The sequence below is a fragment of the Crassostrea angulata genome, chromosome 9 (genome assembly GCF_025612915.1).
Source record: "Crassostrea angulata isolate pt1a10 chromosome 9, ASM2561291v2, whole genome shotgun sequence".
NCBI lineage: Eukaryota > Metazoa > Mollusca > Bivalvia > Ostreida > Ostreidae > Magallana > Magallana angulata.
In genome coordinates, this window is record NC_069119.1 from 38,464,371 (window position 1) to 38,486,614 (window position 22,244).

The window sequence follows — 22,244 nt, forward strand, 5'->3', positions numbered from 1 at the left end:
GATCTCCTTTAAGCATGTAAGATGTTGCAACAGCAGACAAAAACTAATTTTTGTATAGTCACATTTATTTCTAGAACACATTTTATTCACTAATTAATGAAGATAAAGTTTAAAATCAATAAACCTCTAGATTTTATATTTGACTACAAGAACCTAGATACTGTGAAATAGACTATAAACACGAGGTACGATTTTTACTGCGAAACTAAAAGGGTCAAATAAAAGCACGTGGTCTAAATTTGAATAACAATAACATTTGCAGGGGTGTCAAAACTTAGTAGATGTCTTTCACTCTACACCACAAAAAGTTTGTAGGCTTTTTTGCTATCAAATATCACAAGACTATAATATTCTATCTCATTTTGTAAATGACGCAACACTTGATAAATTAAATATTTTACTTTCAATTCAGCATCCAAACATATAATCCAATACATGACAAAACTTGTACATTAATCCACTTTTCATAAAACAATGATCCTAGATACAAGTAATATGATTGACAATAAATTAACCAAAGGGGGTTCTAATGATACATTATTTCTAGACAGATATATTTTGACATGCATGGATAAACTCCCTTGTATTGACATTTTAAGATTATAACATATGACATGTAACATCTGACAAGGGCTTTTAGGACATGCAGATTTTACCATTGCATTTAAGATCTTTGATATTGGGTTAATTTTATTTTACAGAACCAATTAAACTAAAAAAACAGTAGATTTTAAAAAGACATTTATGCATTCATGTTGCAAGTTTCTAATAATACTTGAGGGGAATAGTTTGAGTGTTGGGGCCAAATTGTGAGAATCAAATAATGGCAGTAGGAACTGGTTCCAGATAGTATGTTAATTGTGGAATCAAGTAAAGGCAGCAGGGTCAATGTTACATTGATGACAAGATAAAACAGGTTCCAGACTATAGCTTATACAGAAAAATTAGAAATATATTGATGAAAGGGCAGAATTGTTGTACTATTGATATATACAATGAATTCCTCTGCACAGCAGGTAGGCAGACGATACTGAGGGGGGTGGGGGGATTTACATGTGGAGACAAGCAGCTATTTATGTTTAATCACAGACAGTAAGGACTAGTTTTAAACAGCAATGATCCCATAGAATATGAAACAAATATCATACACCATAAAAACATAATAATTCTATGACTACCTTTATCAAAATAAAACTCTGACATTAATATCATAAAATATTGATAAAGTCTTGGCATAATGAATAGTAACTTGACTGTTTTAACAATAGGTACAAAACAGAACATTATGTGCCTCTAAAATCATTGGATGAGTTCAGAATTTGCTTAAGCTCAAATAAATCATCAAACACCATGATATTGAACTCAATAATAAAAACAATAACATATAAAACATCTGGTCCCAACTTAACAAATCTTTACATTCCTTTCTTTGGTTCCTGAAATGGCAGGACTTATGATTATTGCAGGTAAAAAGAATGTTATTGTCCAACATCAGAGAGTATGGAGCCAATGAAAGTCAAAGTCGAACAAGGTCACGAGGACAGCAAAGACTTGACAATGTATCTGGATCTCACGCCTATCTCCGTGGAAATAACCTTGACCTTGGAGTACCTGGAAAATAACAAAATTTATGGTTTATAAATTGGCAAAACACATCTCATACATTTTAAATATCATTTAAAAAGTTGATAAACATACTAAAAGCTGGAAATTTGTAATCTAATAGACTCCTTCAAAGTAATGGAATTTGCATTATTTTTTATAACCTTAATGTTTGAAACAATCGACAGTTCGACACAGCAAAAAAGATTCAAAGAGCCTGTTGACATCAGCATTACTGAAACATCCACAAAGAAAAAGAACATAAACTGCGAATAACTGGAATTTTTCTAAGTCCAAGGGATATACCTCTGTCAACAATTGCTCTATAATACCAAAAATCAAACTTGACCTACATATTATTTAGATAAACCTGTATACACAATTTCATATCAATTTGTGCACCCTCTGCTAAATAAATGAGCAGCAACTGCAAATAACTGGAATTTTTCTATGTGCAAGAGCCATAACTCTGTCGAAAATTGCTCGATCGTACCCAATATCGAACTTGACCTAGATGTTATCATGATATACCTGTATACAAAATTTCCTTACAATATGTTAAATATGCTCAACCTCTGCAAAGGAAATGAGCGGAAACTGCAAATAACTAGAATTTTTCTACGTCCAAGAGCCATAACTCTGTCGACAATTGCTTGATCATACCCAATATCGAACTTGATTTAGATATTATCATGATAAACCTGTATACCAAATTTCATTTCAATATGTTCATTCTCTGCGAACAAAATGAGCTGAAACTGGAAATAACTTGAATTTTTCCACGTCCAAGGGCAATAACTGTGTCGAAAATTGCTCAATCGTACCCAATATCAAACTTGACCTCGATATTATCATGATAAACCTGTATACATTATATTAAATGTGCCAAAATATTTTTTTTTTTTTGTTGACTGACTTCGTTAAAAATTAAACGGAAAATGTGTCTTATGAAAACAATGAATATTTTAGTTTTGTTTGAAACTGTTAATTACTTTTTAAAAAAATAAGCAGTGCAATAATAGAAATCAATTTCAATATGTCATCACAAACTGTTATGATTACTTATTCACAGCCAACAAATTTTAAAGCCGATATGAAATTTAAGAGAACATTCTTGGCTTTAAACTTGACCCCTTGCAATACAATAGTGTCACTTTTGAGACTTAAACCTTCATTTTCACTCACCTGAATCCATCCCGCTGAGTCTCTGCTGCAGATTCTCGAGTCGAGAGATGTAGTCATCATGCAGTGAGGGCTCGCTGATCCTTACTCGACGTGCTGGAGATGAGTGACCAACTGTTGTGGGGGTGGGAGAGGAAGAGAATTTTTCTGCTAGAAACGAAACAAAAAACCCTTTATTTTGTGCCAGGACTTTATATGAAATAAGTTCTTCAATTAAATATCTATGAAAGTTTTGAAAATTCTTACTTTCCAAAAATATTTAAAACACATTTTTAAATGTTTTGGTCAAATATTGTAAAATTTAAAAATTCTAAAACAGTAAATGTAGTTTGATTTTTTCTGTCTTACATCTCTGGTTTAATTAGCTCACCTTCTAGCACCTGAGTTTTCAGAAGTGGGGTGTGGTTTGCTGCTGTAATCCTGCGTGGGGTGTGTGGTATGGACAGAGAAATTGCTGTTGACATGGTAACTATCAGAAACCCCTCCCACTGACTGATAAGGAGAGCTCCCATTGGTTACTCCATTGCGGTTGACATGGTAACCACTAGAGGCTCCCCCTAGTGAGTGATATGGAGAAGCTCCATTAAGGAGGCCTCTCTCAGTAAAGCTGGAAGACAAATAGGACGGACTGTATGGAGACTGATGAACACTTGAATGGAAAAGCGATGATGCGTGACTGTTGAAGGGTCCGGAGCCGTTCAGGCGTGACTGAGTGTTGATGCGGGGTGGTGAGAAACTGTAAGAGTTGGGTGCGTAACCTGTATATAAAGAGACGTGTCTTATTACAATCACGTGATTTTACCATCAACTTGATCACTCTGTAGAATGGATTTGTGTCATGAAAGAAAGATATTTAAAATGTAATTAGTTTTCTTATGTAAAAATTATGCAAAACAATAAATTTTTAATATATGCTTCTCAAAATGGTTCTATAAATTTTACACTGGAGTAAAAATCAATTATTTCATACTGAAAATGACCATCAATTGATAATCAAGCAATCTATGGCATGAGTATGTTACTAAAACTTCAATAAAAACAAGGGGCCTATTGGCCACATCGCTCACCTGAGCAACAATAAACAAATTGAAATCATCCTGTATAAAAGAAAAAAATCTCCTGCATATTCTTATGTTTTTCAATCAATTTTTTATTGAAGTCATATCACAAATTGAGCATTTCAGTTCTATGAGGCCCAAGAATATTCCTATCTGATCCCCCCGGGCCCCAATCTACCCCTGGGGATCATGCATTTATCAAACTTTAATTTAACCTAACAGAGGATGCTTTTCAAACAAGTTTAGCTTTTCTGCTCGATCGGTTCCTGAAAAGAACATCTGTAAAGGTTTTTCTCTATATATTCCAATGTAAACATTTGACCCCATTGTAGCCCCATGCTACACCCAGGGATCATGGTTTGAACAAACTTAAATTTGCCCTACCTGAGGATGCTCCACATTGGTAGCAGCTTTTCTGGCCAATTGGTTTTTGAGAAAATGATTTTTAAAGATTTCCTCTATATATTCTTATGAAAAAATTGTGGCGTCACCCTCCCCCTGGGGAACATGATTTGAACAAACTTCAATCTACCCTACCTGAAAATGTTTCCACACAAGTTACAGCTTTTCTGGCTGATCAGTTTCAAAGAAGATTTTAAAATTTATTCTACATATTCCTATGTAAAAATTTGACCCCTCATTGTGCCTTAACCCTACCTACCCCCAGGGATCATGATTTGTGCAAACTTGAATCTACACTACCTGAGGCATCGTCGGATACCCACGGGTGATCGCGTCTTTTACTTATCACCCGTGGGCAAACCAGCCGAAATATCGCTGTAAAATATGCAAATTCGTTCATATTGAACAACCAATCAGAAACTCTGATAGTAAATTTGGAACTCTTCAGTTTTGAAAATACGTTTTGTTGTTAACTAAACATGCAACAATGGCGGCGCCCATGAAGACGTGTGGTTTTTGTAAGAAAAATATCCGGGATAAATCTTACAGGTCCTTAGCATCAAATATTAGCCAAGATCACTATGGAAATATTTTCAAAATACTGGGAATAGCTATGACTGGCGTTCTTTGCAATCAGTGTGTGAATAAACTGAACAGAATAAGGAAATTAAATGGGGACATTGAGACGAAAGTTGTGTCGTTAACAGAAGAACGCGACAAACTTTTAGCGACACTCAAAACAATGCCAGGCATTGTTCAACAGTGTGTAAGTACGCCTAGAAGAGGGGAAAAAAGACCGTTAGTTAAACAAACGCCGACACCAAGGTCAAGGCTCAAGAAAAGTTTATTTTCCACACCTACCCGTAAATGTAGTCCTGCACCTAAAGTCACACCAGAGAAAAGGGTTGTAACTCAAGTCACAAGGTCAACGCAGACAAAACAACCACGAGAAGATTTTGATGTTAAGGTAAATATAGCGCACTTGGTTTACATTTTGCATATATATATATTATAATGCTATTGCAAAAATCAAATATTTGAAATATTATACAATATTGAGTACCGGTACAACAATGGTAGGAACTATGAAACAATTATTCTTCGTCTCCATGATTTTACTAGGAGTCATTTTGTACCATAATCATTTCGTAAAACTACTGACGTGCGACCAGTTCTCGCTATGTACCATTTCTTGCCAGTACATTGTGATGTCATTTAATCAACACACTGTCACATAAATTATATACAAAAAATGACGTCACAAAGTACTGGCGAGAAATGGTACTTGGTGAGAACTGGTCGCACACCAGTACACAGATACATTTTATTTCATAGATTTTAAATATGTACTGGCGAGAAGATTAGATTTTAGATTTTAAAAAATGTACTAGCCAGAAGCGGTACTTGGTGAGAACTGGTTGCACACCAGTACACATGTTCAATGTTTTATTTCATAGACTTTAAATTATAGCATAAAAAGCAGGAGATTTGATATCTATGACTATCAAACAAATTCAAATTGGTGAACTTTTTATCATTGTTATCTTGAGAAATCAGATTATTAAAATTGACAAATAAATTTATTGTATTCAACATGTTCAATATCATGTTTTATATACCTGGTACATACATAATAGAATATCAAAAATAAAATAAGCAATTATAAAATGTGCAATGATCATTGTGGCATCATATTATGACCTCTTGATCCTAGGCAAAGTTCACTTAGATATGAACATATACCGGCATATGTACAGTACGTCTTGTAAAGATCAACAATTCATTTATTTATTTTTTGATAGATCACAGTCAAGTACCCACATGGTGAACGCTCCAAGTATGTTAACACTGAACCTGAAAAATCAGCCTTGAAAGCTATGATGAACAGCAAGAAACCTGAAGCAATTATGAAACATTACAGGAAAAATGATAAATACAAGGATGCTATTGTGAATGTTGTGAAAAAAGAGATTCAGAAAGAAATTAATGTTCTTGTTAGAAGAAATGGAAATGTCTTCCAAAATCAAAGTTCAGAAAACCTTCTTAAATTTGATTGGACAGCTGTTTCTCATGAATTTCAAGCCAAAGCTCCTTACTTGCATAATATTCTATGTGGTGCGGCTAACCTGGATTTGAGAACCAAGAAAAAGTTGCCTGGTGTGATAACCTCTGCAGCTATATTACTTTACACAAGATCCCAAGGACTTAATCAGCTGCAGTATATCTTAGGACTTATTGCAGACAAATGTGGAATGACCAAAGAGGTGATAGATTTTTAATGTTTGACATTATATTCATGAATGTAAAAATGGGACCGAAACTCAATACTTAAAATACAAGTCATTTGAATTATTACAAATTGAGTTAAACTTCCAAACAATATACATTATTTTGCTGAAACAGATACAAAACAAAATAGTACATGCACAGTACTGTAATTAAAAAGTTAAAATTTCAAGTTCAACACTCATGGATTGATTAAATTGTTTATCTTTTCAGGGTTTGAAAATACTTCATGATCTTGGTGTAGTTGTGTCGCCTACAAGCATAATGAAAAAGAAAAAACAACTTGTGAAACAGCAAGAAAAACAGATTATGGAAACAGTTTCAACATATGTAAATCACAAACAAGAGTTCACAAGGAATGCTTCAGGACTGTCTCCTACTGCAGGGCTTGAAAGTGATACAGAAGTAACTTCGCTTGCTGCTTGTGGAGACAGTGAGACACAAGGCTTACCGTGCCATGCTGCTGTTGTTGAAAGTGAAGCAGACAAAACACAGTACCATACTGGTAGAACTGAAAGTAGTGCAGAAAACAATTTGCTTTTTTCTGCTGCATGTGAAAATGATGATAAATCTGATACAGGAGATCATTTAGTTCAGAACATTATTTCAAAACCAAAGCCAATAGAAATTCTTGGGGATAATTTGGACGTCACGATCAGTCCAGCAAAGATGACCATGGAGAAACAGCGCAAGAGCTTACACTGGTTCCTAGTCATGGCCAAGCAAAAACGAATTACAGCAGAGGACTTGAATTTACCGTCCGATATGTTGAGAGAAAGAAATGATGTTTTACGTGTACCAACAAATAGTTGGATACCATCGATGGTACAGACTGACAGCCTTTGTAAAAACATTGTTTTCCATGTATCTCACATCCTGCTGAAGTATATTGAGTTTTTGAAACCTGCAAGTGCAAGCTTTCCAACTTATATTTCACATCCATACATGGAGAAGACAAAGGAGAAGTCTATTTTTCTCAATTGTGACCTAATTGAAGCCAGTGAGAATTCTTCTCAAGGTATAATTAAAAATGAGAAAAAATTAAATGTACTGGAATTTTTTCTATGTGCATATACATGTTTAATATGACAGTGAGAGAACATTTCTTAAAATTAGATCTTCACACTCTCTAAGAAAATATTTTTCATTATCTTTTATTATTTAGGCATGATTACTATACTTCAAAGAATCCATCACCTAGCAGTTCCACATGTAGACAATGAAACGCCAGAAAGAATTGTGTTCGGTGGAGACGTTCTGACGAATGAGAGAGCTTTTTCTGCGCAGGAGGCCATGCAGAATGTCCCATCTGAATTTGAGAGCCTTAGTGGATTAATTCACAGGCCAGAGGGATTGCACAGGGAAATGAACTTTCTTTTGGTATACTGAGAGTGGATGTTTCAAAAGTTGACAGTTCAAAAAGTTTGAAGTTTATTTTTCACCTTGTTCACATGTAAGTTTTTCTTTTGTTTTCATTTGTGTTTGTGTTTTACTAACTGACTATTATTGTTGTGTGTTGATCTAGACTGGAAATCGTGTCTATACCTCCCTCTAGGAAAATTCTTACAAATTAAGTTCACATAGTAATGTTGATGAAAAATTGGTTTTAATGGCTTCTCCATCCTTATAGACAACACCCCCCCCCCTCCCCAGAAAAATGGAATTATTTCTAGAGAAATCACTGGTCCATTGAGGACAGTTTTTATGTGTAAAAATAAGAAAATTTATTGATAAATTGTTATAACATAAACCAAGCCTTTATAACACATGTATTAATTCAAATTGATTTAAAATGTTATTTTTGAAAAAATGCAGTTTGTTTAAAAGACATTGCCATATTAGATATTGCTTTACTTTTCAAATGCATGATAATTTTATTTTGGTTTAACATCATCTCTCAATTTTGTGGTATTGCTTTTTTGATAATATGTACACAGACTTCAATGAATTTATTATTGGGTGGAGGGGTTGATTTTAAACCTAACAGGTATTTAACAGATGCCCATGAAATTGAGAGGGTTACTTTTTTGCTGGTTTTTTTTTATGTTTACAATAAATTTAAATGTTTGTAATTCTAGATGAAGAGGAATAAGGTAAACTTTACAATAATTTGCCATTAACTTTTATTTCTACAGAGCATTTACCAACTCTTCTACAAAGAAAAAAGCTCATCAGATGTTGGGACATTATACCAACTTCGCAATCTCATAAACAGAAGAGATGTTTCAGGACCTGATGAAGTAATCAATAAATTCAGGTACTGTAATTGTATTAATATTAACAATTAATATATGTAAAAAAAAAAAAAAAAACAACCCCATTTTTGCATTAATACTGTTTACATTGCCAGATATCCACAGATGATCATATCTTTTACTCATCACCCATGGTCGATGAGGAAGGTGTGATCACCTGTGGGTGTCCGACGTTAACAGTACGGAAAATTATTAATGGTATAGAAATTGTTGTTACCCGGTAGTTTGTTTAATCTATTGTTCAGTGCATTTTGGTTTCTTTATTGTGTGTATATATGAAGACAAAGCTCTATACCCTGTGTATAAATGTACATTATGTTATATGCATATCAGTTTTAACGTTTTCAAAAATCTTAAATTTTTAGGCCACATCACCAGTTCATTGATGACGTCACGGATGGGTACATTGTAGGAGCTTTCCTGGATACCATGGACATGGATGACATCAGTTCAACACCTGTAGATGCACCTGTGTTTTCTATGATGAATATCAAGAAAAAGCTGACTGGGTTCTCCATGCCGCAAATAAAGTGGTCGAATCTTTAGGTTTTTGTGATTTTGGAACAATACACCATTTGCGAGAAAACTTACAGGCTTTGGATCAGAATGATTCCCAGATGGAAGCTATGAAAAATGAAGACTTGTACGAGTGTCCTCTTTGTGCTAAAACATACTACAAATCTGGTTGGTTCAAGAAACATTTAGAAAAAAACATTGCTGGAAGTTTTGTAGTGTTAAAAATATGGATGCAGATTCAAATCCTGTTCATTGCTTTCTTTTAATGTCTTTATTGTTAAGAGATACATGCAATGCTTATCAAATGGGTGATGGTGAAAGAATTGTACGCAATGCTTATATGGAATGGCTGTATGCTTCTGCAGTCAATGCTTATATGGAATGGCTGTATGCTTCTGCAGTAAAACACTCAAAATATAAAATTTGGCTTTGGCGAATGATTACATACATAATTGCCATACTAGATACCAAAGAAAGCTTTGAGTATAAATGGAACATGACTGTTAACTTGAAAGGTGGAATTAAAAACAATATTCCAAATGATAATTGTGTAGAGATACAGGTACACAATATTAAATCTCAGTTAAACACACAAGGTGCAAACAAATCCTTTCAATCTGCAAGGCTAATTTGTATGACAACACAAGTAGTAGATGGAATAAAAGATCAGTTAATGAAAAGTACTAAAACTGTAAAATCAAGGAGCACGAGACCAACAGTTGACAAAACAGGTGATATTGTTAGAATTGTGAAAGTATTGCGACAAAAAGGACAGGTGAAAGATTTAAAATGGGAAAGTTTTTCAAATTTTAAGGAGCCATTGTATTCTATTAATAGTGAAGACTTGCACAACTGGATTAAAGCTCAAAAGAATGTTGCAAGTTTTCTTATGTAATTACAATATATAGATACATCTATGAGCATAATGAATTATGCTTTACCTCATATTATAGCCTTTTTGGTCTCATTTTTTATGAATTGACCAAGTATTTACACTTATCATATGCATTTTAGAGTGTCGGTAGCCAAATAGTATGACTGATTCCTTATATATCCTAAATTAACCCTTGTTTTGACATGCATACTTTGGATCTACCTCAGATTATGTATATTATATTATTAAAATTTGTACAACCTAAGGATGTTTTTTCTCATTTTACTGCAATATCAATAACAGGACATATAGTGAAGAAATGCTGTTTAATGCAACAACATTTGAAATTTTTCCAAAGTGAAGATACTTATTTTTGTTCTAAATATTTTCAATGTACTTGAATAATGTTTATTTTTCTTCAATTTTGCTGCGGTAGAAAAATAAGCATTCTTCACTTTATGTCACCATACCTTTAAATGAAATGGAAAACAAAACCAGGAATATAATGAAATGATTTGTTTTAATCTGAATCGTCGTCAAACATGTCGTCAGCACTATTATCAGAATCTGAAGAACACACAGGCAATTCGTATTTATAAAATGGATGTTTAAAATTTGAACAGTCAGTACTATTACAATCACATTGGACATCACAAATATCACAGCACATGTGCCTTAATCTTTTGGGGTCAGATTTTGATTTGTATGCTGAAAGTATGATGTCCCTACGACAAGTTTCTTTATTTTGAGTATAGGTTTTCATGTCTTCATCCAATTTTCTACACTGTTTACCATTAAAAAGTAACAAGGCCATGGCCACTCCTCCATCACGACCTGCTCTACCGAACTGTTGGACAAATCCATCCATATCTTTGGGAGGTCCATAATTTATAACATATTTAACCGATCTGAAATTCACTCCCATCCCTGCTGCACTTGTTGCAACTAAAACTCTGATGTTACCACTCTCTACACTCATGTCTTCTTTAATCTTTTCTTTAACTGTGTCTGGTGATTGTGAATGAAACATGTCAACATGCTTAATGATATGCCCAAGTTTCATCCTAAAAGCAGAAAATAATTCACTGCATGTTTTAATTGAAGGACAGAATATCAAAAATCTTTCACACAGTTCTTTGTCCTTTTTTAACAAGTGAATAAGAAAGTAGAAAATGTCTCCATGTGAAACTGTGCTCTTAAATTTATGAACAAACAGCTTGATATTTTCTCTATCAGGATTTTGAATAATTTCATGACAATCTATCATGCAAAACTTCTTCTGCATTTCCATTCGAGCTGATCTGTTAGCTGTTGCAGTTATCAACAGGACAGGACACTGTATTAGGGATCTGATTTCGCCTAGCTTGCTGTACCAAATACGGAAAGGTTCCATCTCGATTTCACTTTCACCCCTAAAAATATACACATTGAAATCTTGTGCAATAAATAGTAAAACATCTTGTAAGGGATATTTATTACGTGTGTTATATACCGTTGGAATAAAATTTTCTTACCAATGCAATACAGTATGGGCCTCATCGACGACGAACAGTTTGAAATGTTTGCTAGCAACGAGCATGTCCCTCCACTTATTTACAGACAAAATGGATTCCGGTGAAGCAAACAGGAATTGAAAATTACCATTGATAATGTCTATGTCTTCGCTACTATCTCTGCCAATATACGTTGAGGTAAAATCACAAGATTTCAAGTATTCACATTGTTCTTTCATTATCGAAAGCAATGGAGAAACTATCAAAACACTGCATTCGCATCCGTTCAATTCCGTCCACATCAGCTGGAAACCTTGATAGCAAATACTTTTGCCACCGCCTGTTTTAACGGAAAGAAATGAATCCCTGCCTTTCAACAGCTGTGTAATTGTTTCCTCCTGGAAAGGTTTTAACGCATCTAAACTGAACCTTTTACACACATTTTGAAACTTGCCCGCCATGTTTACGATAGCCGAACACAGATACGTTATAAGCATTCTGATTGGTTGAAATGCCATCGAGGTTTTGCGATGGAATCATATGGTGACCAATCAAATGATCCATGAATATCAATTAACTTACAACGATATTTCGGCTGGTTTGCCCACGGGTGATAAGTAAAAGACGCGATCACCCGTGGGTATCCGACGATGTACCTGAGGATACTTCCAAACAAATAACAGCTTCTCTAGCCAAATGATTTTTGATTAGAATATTTTGAAAAAATACCAACACATTTTCATTTAACTTTAATTATTCCCCTTGAAAGCGGGCATGACCCTAAATTTTAACAAATTCAAATTTTCTTTACTTAAGGATGCTTTGTGCCAATTTTGGTTAAAATCGGCCAAGTGGTTCTGGTAAAGGAAACAAAATGTAAATAGTTTACAGACAGACTGCCGAACAAAACTTGATCAGAAATTTTCACTTGCGCTTTACCTCAGGTAAGCTAAAAAATGTAGAATTATGTCACTATTTCACCTTGTTGGAAGTCGACTGTACCCCCCATCATGGGGAATCCCACTCTGTTGGCTCTCTTTCCCTTCCTGACCAAGTACCACATCCTGCAAGAACAGTAACGGGAGAGAAATCTACTGCAGATGTTAAGATACATACATTAATGTGCTTCACTTACCTTTCATAATATAGCTAACTTACATCCAGAATATTCATAACAGTACATTTCTCCAGGAAAATTAAAAAAACAAATATCTAGGCTGAACCACTACCACAATACCAATGAGGCGACACTCTTGAACATGGTGACCAGTCTGACCTACTGACCTAGTTATGGCCTCCACCACCCTGGCAGCACTCCTAAAGGCGGTGACAGGTCGGCGGGGCCTGGTCCCTCGCTGCAGGTCCTCAGGGGAGGGTAGACCCCCATCCTGGCAATCAAAGCCAAGGTAGTCTGCTCACAGTCTTGAAATCCCCCCAGTAACAAGAGCAGGTACTTTTTCTGGTAGACCAGGGCCTTCCTGTAACTGTCTGCCCTCAGGTATTTCCCGTACAGACGCTGGATCTAAATACAGATTTACCGTCATCAGAGTTTAATTGGAGTATTCAGGTATCAATTTAGCAAATGTTGTTCAAACTTCAAATATTAATATAATGGTTATATGGATGTTTTTTTTTAATTTTTACTACCAGCATTCGTATTATAATCTGTCTCTTCCCTCTCTCTCATTTCCCTCTCTCTCTCTCATTTCCTCTCTCTCTCTCTCTAATTCCTTACCCTATATCTCTCTCTCTCTCCCTTTCCCTGTCCCCCTCTAAGATGCCTCAGCTAACATGGTTACATCACTCCTAGATCGTCATTGTTCTGCGGACTTACCATACTAATTTCAAAGCACCTTAATTTTTTTTCTGATGTCTGACATTTAGAATCTCTCTTTCTCTATCCAAAGTTTTAGTTGTACCTGACATTCAGAATCCCTCATAATTTACCCATAGCATTTATTTATCTTCAGATTTACATACCCAACATTCAGAGCTCCTCTTTCTTTATCCATAGTCTTCTATTCATCTCTAGATTTACACACCTGATGTTTTGAACCTATTTTCCCTTTATCTACAGACACCCATTCCACAGACAAACATACCAGCTGTTCGGCACCTCTCTGCCTGTATCTACAGACTAACATACCTGCTGTTCAGCGCCTCTCTGCCTGTATCTCCAGATCTTCTCCTCTAGACGCCCCAGTGTGTTGCGTATCTCCATCTTCTCCTCCGTCAGTCTGGACACAAAGTTAAACAGCTCGGAGTTGTGATGTAACACTCGCTGGTTCAAGGCCTGAGCGCTGAGTCGACTCGCCAGACTGTCCATGGTGTCAGACTCGAAGGCGAGTGGCGTCTGAGTTTGTTTGAGTTCACTCAGTAGGTCCTTGAGAGATTTCTCCAGACTCTGGACATGAACCTTCTGCTCTAGAAAACCAAACTCTCAGTACATTCAAAAATTCATCTCAGAAGTTGCTGCCATATTTAAACTTCTATAAACTGTTACAATCTCATTTGGTAGAGGAGTTTGGTATAAAAATTAAGGAAAAACTTCAACTTTAAAGGTGATACATTTTGACTTCTCTTTACTGAATAAAAATTTATGGCCAAAAATATCACATACAGTATATCATAAATGTTTACCTCCAGTGGTGAAAAACAGGTAGATTTAAAACCAAAAAGGAATGTGCACGGCCTTTATCAGTGTATAAAATTTGAAAGTACATGTAGATCTGACGAGTAGCTGAACGTCCTTCTGACCTACATTTATACTGTTGGTTTCCCATATTTACCCCCCCCCATTTCAGTTACCTTACTATGAGGATAACTGATCCTGATACTGTAGTATTAGATACTGCAGACTCTGACATATACCCTTGAGCTGATTTTTGTAAATGTTCCAGTGAATCGGATCCTCTTTACTGCCTTCTGAGTCTACTTGCTGGTGAGTCGAGCATAGCTTCTCCTGCTGTAGTTCCCGAGTGGCTTCCATCTCACGTTCTTGAGTCTCTGAGACTTGATCCTCTAGATCTAGAACTCACTGAGTCATTCGCTGAATTTCTAACTCATTTTCATGCTTAAAAAAATTCTCTCCTTCTCGTTCATGACATCCTTCAGGGATTTGACCTCTGACCTCAGGAGTTCACGTTCAGACTTGAGCCGTGAGACTTGGTCACGTTCGTGTTCATAGTGCCGTGTGATGTCTAGTTTCTGAAGCTGAGCAAACACAAACAATTAGTTAAATGTTCAAAACAACTCTCTTTTATATACCACAGACTTCATTTGCTTCCTGCTTGCTTTTAGCCGGTCATGACGAGCCAATAGCATGCTGGGAAAAGTTGAAATCATGTAATTCAACAGAGCAATAACAACATGTAGATTATGAAAATGACCTAATGAATAATTAAATCTATTATATCAACTTTATGTTTTTAAATTCATATCACAGACTGTTCCACTATGTGTAATGAGCAAGACACAATTAAATGAGTGAGACACAATAACTCCACACTCATTCACCTGTATCTGGTCTATCTCGTTCTTCATCTGGCGGCAAGCCAACCTTTCCTGCTCAAGCTCGTCTTTGAGTACACTCGTCTGAGACTCGAGAGCAGTCACCTGAGATTAAAGCCTTTGCTTTTCTCACTCCACTGAGTTTTTGAGATCTTTAACTTTGGCACGTTCTGATTCTAACTCAAGCTGCATGTTCTCAAAGATTGAGTTTTCTCAATCTGTACTCTTGGGGAGTGATCGACGCTCATTGTCCAGATTCTCTCCGAGTTTGTCATTGATAGCTCTCACCATCTCTATAGCTCTGTATACAAAATGTATTAATATTAATGTTATGTACAACTAAACCATATTCTATAACATTTATACTAACTCTGTTCACTAGTACATGTATATATATACAACTGAACCATTAAACCTTTATACTAGTATAAACAATCGCTCTAGAGAAAATAGACATTGATTTAAATAAAGCCTAAAAAAATCAGTGATACAGTTAAAATGAAGGACTTTAATCCTCCATATAAGCACCTAGAAATATTAGTGCTAATTGCTGTCTATTGAGGTGTAGATGAGAGTAAAATTATCATTGAAATAGTTGCTTTCTCTCGAGTTTACTGTTTGTTGACCCTCATTATCTCAGTCTACTGTCTCACTGAGACAGAACTCCGTAGCTCACAACTCACCCCTGAAGGTCGTTTGATTTGGCCCCCTCATGCTCCACTCCTGTGCTGAGCTGCTCGAGTCGAACCTTGTAACGAGACTTAGTGGATCTGAGATTCTTCCTCTTGAAATAGAGTTTAAGGGCCACCTTCTTGAGTTCCTGAGCATTCTCGGCTTGCAGTCTACGATCTCACTCAGTGTTCGGATCACTAGTAAGTCTTAGATAGTACACATCTAAACACTAATAGTAATTAATCATTATTCAATTTATATCTGCAGTTCATTTTTTATTACATTTAATTCTACACATGGCAACATACAGCCATGTTTGGATGATCACAAAGTGTGAAATAAACAGGAGTCAGTATTACAGTCCATGGGAATTATACACAGCTCAATTTCAGCTGCAGATGTTGAACAAAATGAAAACATGTGTGGTTTTGAGAGCAGACTAGATTTGTACAGAAACATTTACAAGCAGTCAATATCCAAGCTATCTCCATTCTACGGCTGGTGTGGAGCTGAACATGGTCTCCCCATCAGGACGGGGTCTTTGCTCATCTACAACAAGTCATTAATTAGTTGTTAATTAATCTATATCATACAGGTTATGTAGTGATACATACACAACTACAAATAAATAAAGTTAAATTAATAAAGATAGTATAGAACTACATCTACAAATAAGTTTAAACTAATAACGTTGACACATGCTTTAATTGTTATGTAATTAATTAAATTAATTCAATTGACACGTACTTTTAACAAAACAAATTACAAATACATGTGTCAATATATTAAAATCTGGTTTATAAATTACAATGAACTGTTCTATAAATTAACTAATTAGAATGATATGTGACTGTAAATCTTATTATGAAATATATTTAATTTCTATTCATTTTAGATAAACAATGAATCCCAATGACTGGTAGATACAGCTAACCCTGTAACAATGAGTTGTTTACCGGTATATTGACAAACAATCACACAGATAAACATGTCTTACATGTATCTTATTGACTGATAATTAACACGGACTGTGTGCCTTAGTTATCTATATCTAATTAATGTGAATGATAATGACTCAGACTTACCTGTCAGAGCGTCCTGTCTGGTGATATACCTGTATATAACCACCGTGTTGTTGTCACACCATGATCCTGATCCGACCCAGAGATGATGAGTGTTGACATCATAACTCAGGCTCCGTGGTACACGCATCTCTTGTGATTCTGTCAGTAAATGTGACAGGAACTGACCGTCCTTATCCAACATCTGTACTGTGTTGGTCCATCCATCACACACCAGGATGTGTGACAGCGCGTCAGTACAGATGCCACGTGGCTCTAGTCCTGATCCTGATGGATGTCCTGTGTAGGAGAAACGATGTCTTCCTCCACGCTCTATCACCACTACAGCACCAGACCTAGAGTCAGACACCACGACATCCCCATTATTGTTCTCTGTTATATAGCGAGGTCCACTATACAGTCCCCGACCTGTGTTGTCGTGTTGTATGGTTTGTGTGAGTTGTCCACTCTGGTTGTACCGGGTTACCTTGCCTGTGTATGTATGTGTAAAACGCATCCCGACCAGTAGATCCCCAGTGGACGGGGACCAGTACACACACCATGGTTCCCATGTAGAGTCTGTTCTCTTTATAAATGTGGTGGTTGTTTTCATATTCTTAGACAGTTTGTTGATTTTATAATTCCTATCTATATAAATCAGTTCACTCTCACTGTTCACTGTGTGTAATCCTCTAAATGAACTACTACATGAATCCTCCACACGATGTAGAGGGACACCTGTTGTGTCTGTCAACATGAGATTGTTTCTATTATCACTGACCCAGACCCGGTCTGATGTCACACAGGAAATGTGATAACAACGACTAACACCTGTCACTGTGAGAGAGTGAAGTAACTCGGGGGGAGACATCAGTTTCAGCAGACACTGGTTTCCTTGCTGTGATTTTTCTGTCCCTGGGGTGGGGATTCCACTCAGTGACTCCATTACACGACTTTGATCTACAAACATCAAACATAGAGTTCTAATCCTGTTACAAGGAGTAGATTAAGTTAAATAATTCAATACTCTGATTAAAGTAAGTATCAAACTTATTTTAACAATTTAAAATGAATTTCTCTTGTATACATAACTTATTTTAATAACCATAATAATGTTTGCATCTTCTTATTTAAATAAGTTTGAGCATAAATAGAAAAAAAGTAATAAACTACATATGGTAACATGTACATACATGTAATAATGAATAACAATTACATGGATATATAACTAATATATGAATTACAATCACAATGAAATAGATATAAACTGAATTAACAATCTAATATGACTTGTGTGATATAACAAAAAACACTAAGGTATACTTAGATCTCATTGAAACCTGTATGATACCTAACACATATATACTACATCAATGATAATGACTCAGACTTACCTGTCAGAGCGTCCTGTCTGGTGATATACCTGTAGACACACACCTTGTTGTTGTATGATCCGACCCAGAGACGGTGAGTGTCGACATCATAACTCAGGCTCCATGGTTCACCCATCTCTTGTGATGTTGTCAGTAGATGTGACAGGAACTGACCGTCCTTGTCCAACATCTGTACTGTTTTGGTTATATCATCACACACCAGGATGTGTGACAGCGCGTCAGTACAGATTCCACATGGCTGTAGTCCTGATCCTAATGGAGGTCCTGTGTAGGAGAAATGATGTCTTCCTCCACGCTCTGTCACCACTACAGCACCAGACCTATATTCTATAGAGTCAGACACCACGACATCCCCATTGTTGTTCTCTGTTATATAGCTAGGTAATCTATACAGTCCCCGTCCTGTGTTGTCATGGTGTATAGTTTGTATCAGTTGCCCACTCTGGTTGTACCGGGTTACTTTGCTTGTGTATGTATCATCGTTATACATCCCGACCAGTAGATCCCCAGTGGACGGGGACCAGTACACACACCGTGGTCTCCATGTAGAGTCTGTTCTCTTGATAAATGTGGTGGTTGTTTTCATATCCTTTGACAGTTTGTTGATGTTATGTTTCCAATCTATATAAATCAGTTCACTCTCACTGTTCACTGTGTGTAATCCTTTATAACCACTACATGAATCCTTCACACGATGTAGAGGGACACCTGTTGTGTCTGTCAACATGAGATTGTTTATATCACTGACCCAGACCCGGTCTGATGTCACACAGGAAATGTGTAAACAACGATCAACACCTGTCACTGTGAGAGATTGATGGAGCTCAGCACCAGACGTCAGTTTTAGCAGACACTGGTTTCCTACGCGTCGGTTTCCTCTCTCTGTGATTTGGATTGCACTCAGTGACTCCATCACATCCTCCTTGTTGAGTGACTCAGTCATGGAGAGCTGGCTGGTGTGGAGTGTAGGATGTATCTGGGGGAGGGCTGTCTTTATGGTGGAGAGGAATTGTAGCGGTCTGATGACTCTCCTCTGTTCATATATGTATACATATCTCTGTAGGCTGACAATATGTATGATCATTTCTTTCTTCTGTTTTAAACATCTGTGTTTGAAATTAAAGTCACAGAACACATTACACATGAAATCTTTTTGTATTATGTCAATGAGATGCTTCAGTGTCTGGGCCTTTGTAAACATCTCTGATTGATAGAGGGAGAATTCTGTGCGACAGGTTTTGAAATCAGTTTTGATTCGTGGCAGGAGAACAGGTCTGTAAAAGAGAGCCTCACTTCTGATGGTGTGAATGGTTCCTCTGTGTTGTTGTCGCTTTGTTTGATATGCTGCTTGTATACTCTCAACCTTGTGTCTTCTTTTTTTAAAGACAGTAATTGGGAATCTGTGGGATTTATGTCCAAACCAAGAATTACACACAGGGACTTGACAATGTTCACAGTACTTTGTATAAACATGACTTGGATGTCTCACACAGATCTCTTGTGTTGGGATGTAGTTGATTTTATCACGGTGTGACACAACATCATGGTCTATTGTTTGGATATCTTTTACATGGTTCTCTTTACACTGGGGACACAGATCACATGGACACGATACACAATGGTACTCTGTGTCCCCCGGACACTTAGAACACTGATGTACTTTGCATGGAATGCTTGCTGTTTCCATTCTGTGGAGGTTTCAAAACCACAACCTGTTAAAAAAAATGTTTTAAATGAAGTCAACCACATTCTTTCCATATATTAACTCAAATTTTATATGAAATATTTTCATTTAAGATTGATGTTACTTTAAAGTAAAAATATATTTTCCCTACAAAGATACATGATGATTCATATTGAAAATGATTCACCATTCTGGCTCTGGTTACAGAAACACTCAACTTTTCTGATCACTCTACTAAACATTTACCCCCCCCCCCCCTCTCTCTCTCTCTTGCTCTTTCTCAGACTTACTGTTAAACATGTACTCTCGCTTTCTTTCTACAAGTATCTCTTTTTTTAATCTATCTCTCTCATTAAAACCTTTTCTGATCACTCTACTAAACATTTACCCCCTCCTCTCTATCTGTCTGTCCGTCTGTCTGTCTGTCCGTCCGTCTGTCTGTTTGTCTCTCTCTTGAGACATGTACTCTTTCTCACCTTGCTCCTTCTCTATTTTTCCCCTGAATATGCACTATGCCTCTTTTTCACTCTAATTCTCTCTCTCTCTCTCTCTCTCTCTCTCTCTCTCTCTCTCTCTGAGATAAACATATACTCTTCTTTCTCTTTTTGTCCATATTTCTCCAGACTTTTTCTGCTTAACATCTCTCTCTCTTTTAGAATTTCTCTGCTTAACATGATAACTGTTTACTCTCTCCCCTTCTCTCACAGACTCCATTTGCAAAACAGAGAGTAAATGTCCAAGAAAGAGAGTAAATTGTAAGCAGAAAATAAATTAGAGAGAGAAAAAAATGATAGCAAAAGTACTCACACTCTCTATACCCCCTCTCTGATATGTGCTATTGCTTTTTACCCCTCTCTCTCTCTCTCTCTCTCTCTCTCTCTCTCTGATATGTACTATTGCTTTTAACCTTTCTTATTCTCTTTCTCTTCCATTTCTGATATGTACTATTGCTCGCTTTCTCTGTCAATCTTTCTCAGACAAAGTTTTCCTCTATATATATCTCTCTCTCTCTGTCTTTCTCTCTAAACATGAACTCTCTCTCTCTCTCTCTCTCTCTTTCTAACAAAGGACTGCGAACTATAGCATTGTTAAGCCGCCTAACAAAAAGTCATTTTTTAAATAATTGTCTATTTAAATTTATTGTTTTATAATATTTAAATGTAAATATTTATGTATATTTTCATTAAATATAAATGATTTGGTCAAACAAAGAGAGATAACTTTGTATTTTGGGCTAAAATAGCTCATTTCATAATAGAAACTAACAGAAAACGGATTTTTTAAATATATTCACCTGTGCCCTTGTGGACATTGATTCAATTTATCCATGAAAAGGGTTCCGCGCCTGACCATCACTTATTTATTAACCGATAGAGGGTAAATGTTAGACCTAATCTGTATAAGTTGATCTTCAGTGCATCAGCTGATTTGTTAAAATCGCCCCAAAGACCAGTTGACCCTCGATCGTCAGTCGGCCGACATTTAAAAAAAATCCAAATGCCGAAATGTTGATCGACGACAGACAAAATCAAGAGGCTCATGGGCCACATCGCTCACCTGAGTAACAATAGGCACGATAAAATCAGCTTAATGGAGTCATAATACAAATTTTCTGGACAATGTAGTATAATACATGTAGATCCTGTATAAATAAAAATTCATTTTCCCCCTGAATATACTTATGTTTATAATCAAGTCCCTTTTTCTAACAGGATGATTTTATAGTCATATCACATCAATTCTAAAAAATATCCTAAACAATTGCTTATATATGGGATATAAAACTACATCAAACTCTGAACCCCTTGTGAGGTCCAAGAATTGTCCAGGGGCCAGAGTTTTTACTATTTTAAAGAATCAGCAATATGTCAAAATACTTGCATATAAGTAAAACCATATGCTTCCACAAAAGTTTCAGCTTTTCTGGCCAATTGGTGTCTGGGAAGAAGATTTTTTAAAAATTTAATCTATTTTATTTACATATTATTTACATATTCCTATGTAAAAATTCGACACCCCCCCCCCCCCATTGTAGCCCCACCCTACACCCAGGGGTCATGATTTTAACAACTTTAAATTTACTCTACCTGAGGATGCTTCCACATAAGTTTCAACTTTCCTGGCTGATTAGTTTCTGAGAAGAAGATTTTTAAAGATTTACTCTATATATTCCTATGTAAAAATTCGACCCTCATTGTGGCATCACCCTACCCCCAGGGGTCATGATTTTCACAACTTTGAATTTACACTACCTG

At 36.1% G+C, this 22,244-nt stretch overlaps 3 protein-coding genes and 1 pseudogene across 3 annotated transcripts; 2 read left to right on the top strand and 2 right to left on the bottom strand.

Moving 5' to 3' along the window:
• Window positions 1-384: 384 nt before the first annotated feature.
• Window positions 385-22,244, bottom strand: part of LOC128163710 (uncharacterized) — a 66,046-nt pseudogene continuing 44,186 nt past the window's right edge.
• On the top strand, window positions 4,538-9,279 carry LOC128163702 (uncharacterized). Its single transcript, XM_052827348.1, has 6 exons — window positions 4,538-5,211; window positions 6,047-6,508; window positions 6,744-7,548; window positions 7,696-7,983; window positions 8,666-8,787; window positions 9,151-9,279. The coding sequence occupies exons 1-4, from the start codon at window positions 4,732-4,734 to the stop codon at window positions 7,917-7,919; spliced, it is 1,971 nt and encodes a 656-aa protein (XP_052683308.1). The 5' UTR covers window positions 4,538-4,731; the 3' UTR covers window positions 7,920-7,983; window positions 8,666-8,787; window positions 9,151-9,279.
• Window positions 9,286-10,440, top strand: LOC128163707 (uncharacterized). The gene has a single exon (XM_052827354.1). It carries the CDS (start codon window positions 9,528-9,530, stop codon window positions 10,194-10,196), a length of 669 nt encoding a protein of 222 aa, XP_052683314.1. The 5' UTR covers window positions 9,286-9,527; the 3' UTR covers window positions 10,197-10,440.
• Window positions 10,677-12,195, bottom strand: LOC128163703 (uncharacterized). The gene is made up of 2 exons (XM_052827349.1): window positions 11,690-12,195; window positions 10,677-11,587 (listed from the first exon to the last, which is right to left on the bottom strand). The coding sequence occupies exons 1-2, from the start codon at window positions 12,184-12,186 to the stop codon at window positions 10,696-10,698; spliced, it is 1,389 nt and encodes a 462-aa protein (XP_052683309.1). The 5' UTR covers window positions 12,187-12,195; the 3' UTR covers window positions 10,677-10,695.

Coding starts and splice junctions, on each gene's coding strand:
- LOC128163707 (XM_052827354.1), top strand. CDS start 9,528: ATGGATGCAGATTCAAATCCTGTTCATTGCTTTCTTTTAATGTCTTTA.
- LOC128163703 (XM_052827349.1), bottom strand. CDS start 12,186: ATGGCATTTCAACCAATCAGAATGCTTATAACGTATCTGTGTTCGGCT. Junction 11,588..11,689: donor GCCCATACTGTATTGCATTG/GTAAGAAAATTT, acceptor GTATATTTTTAG/GGGTGAAAGTGAAATCGAGA.
- LOC128163702 (XM_052827348.1), top strand. CDS start 4,732: ATGGCGGCGCCCATGAAGACGTGTGGTTTTTGTAAGAAAAATATCCGG. Junction 5,212..6,046: donor GAGAAGATTTTGATGTTAAG/GTAAATATAGCG, acceptor ATTTTTTGATAG/ATCACAGTCAAGTACCCACA. Junction 7,549..7,695: donor CAGTGAGAATTCTTCTCAAG/GTATAATTAAAA, acceptor TTTATTATTTAG/GCATGATTACTATACTTCAA.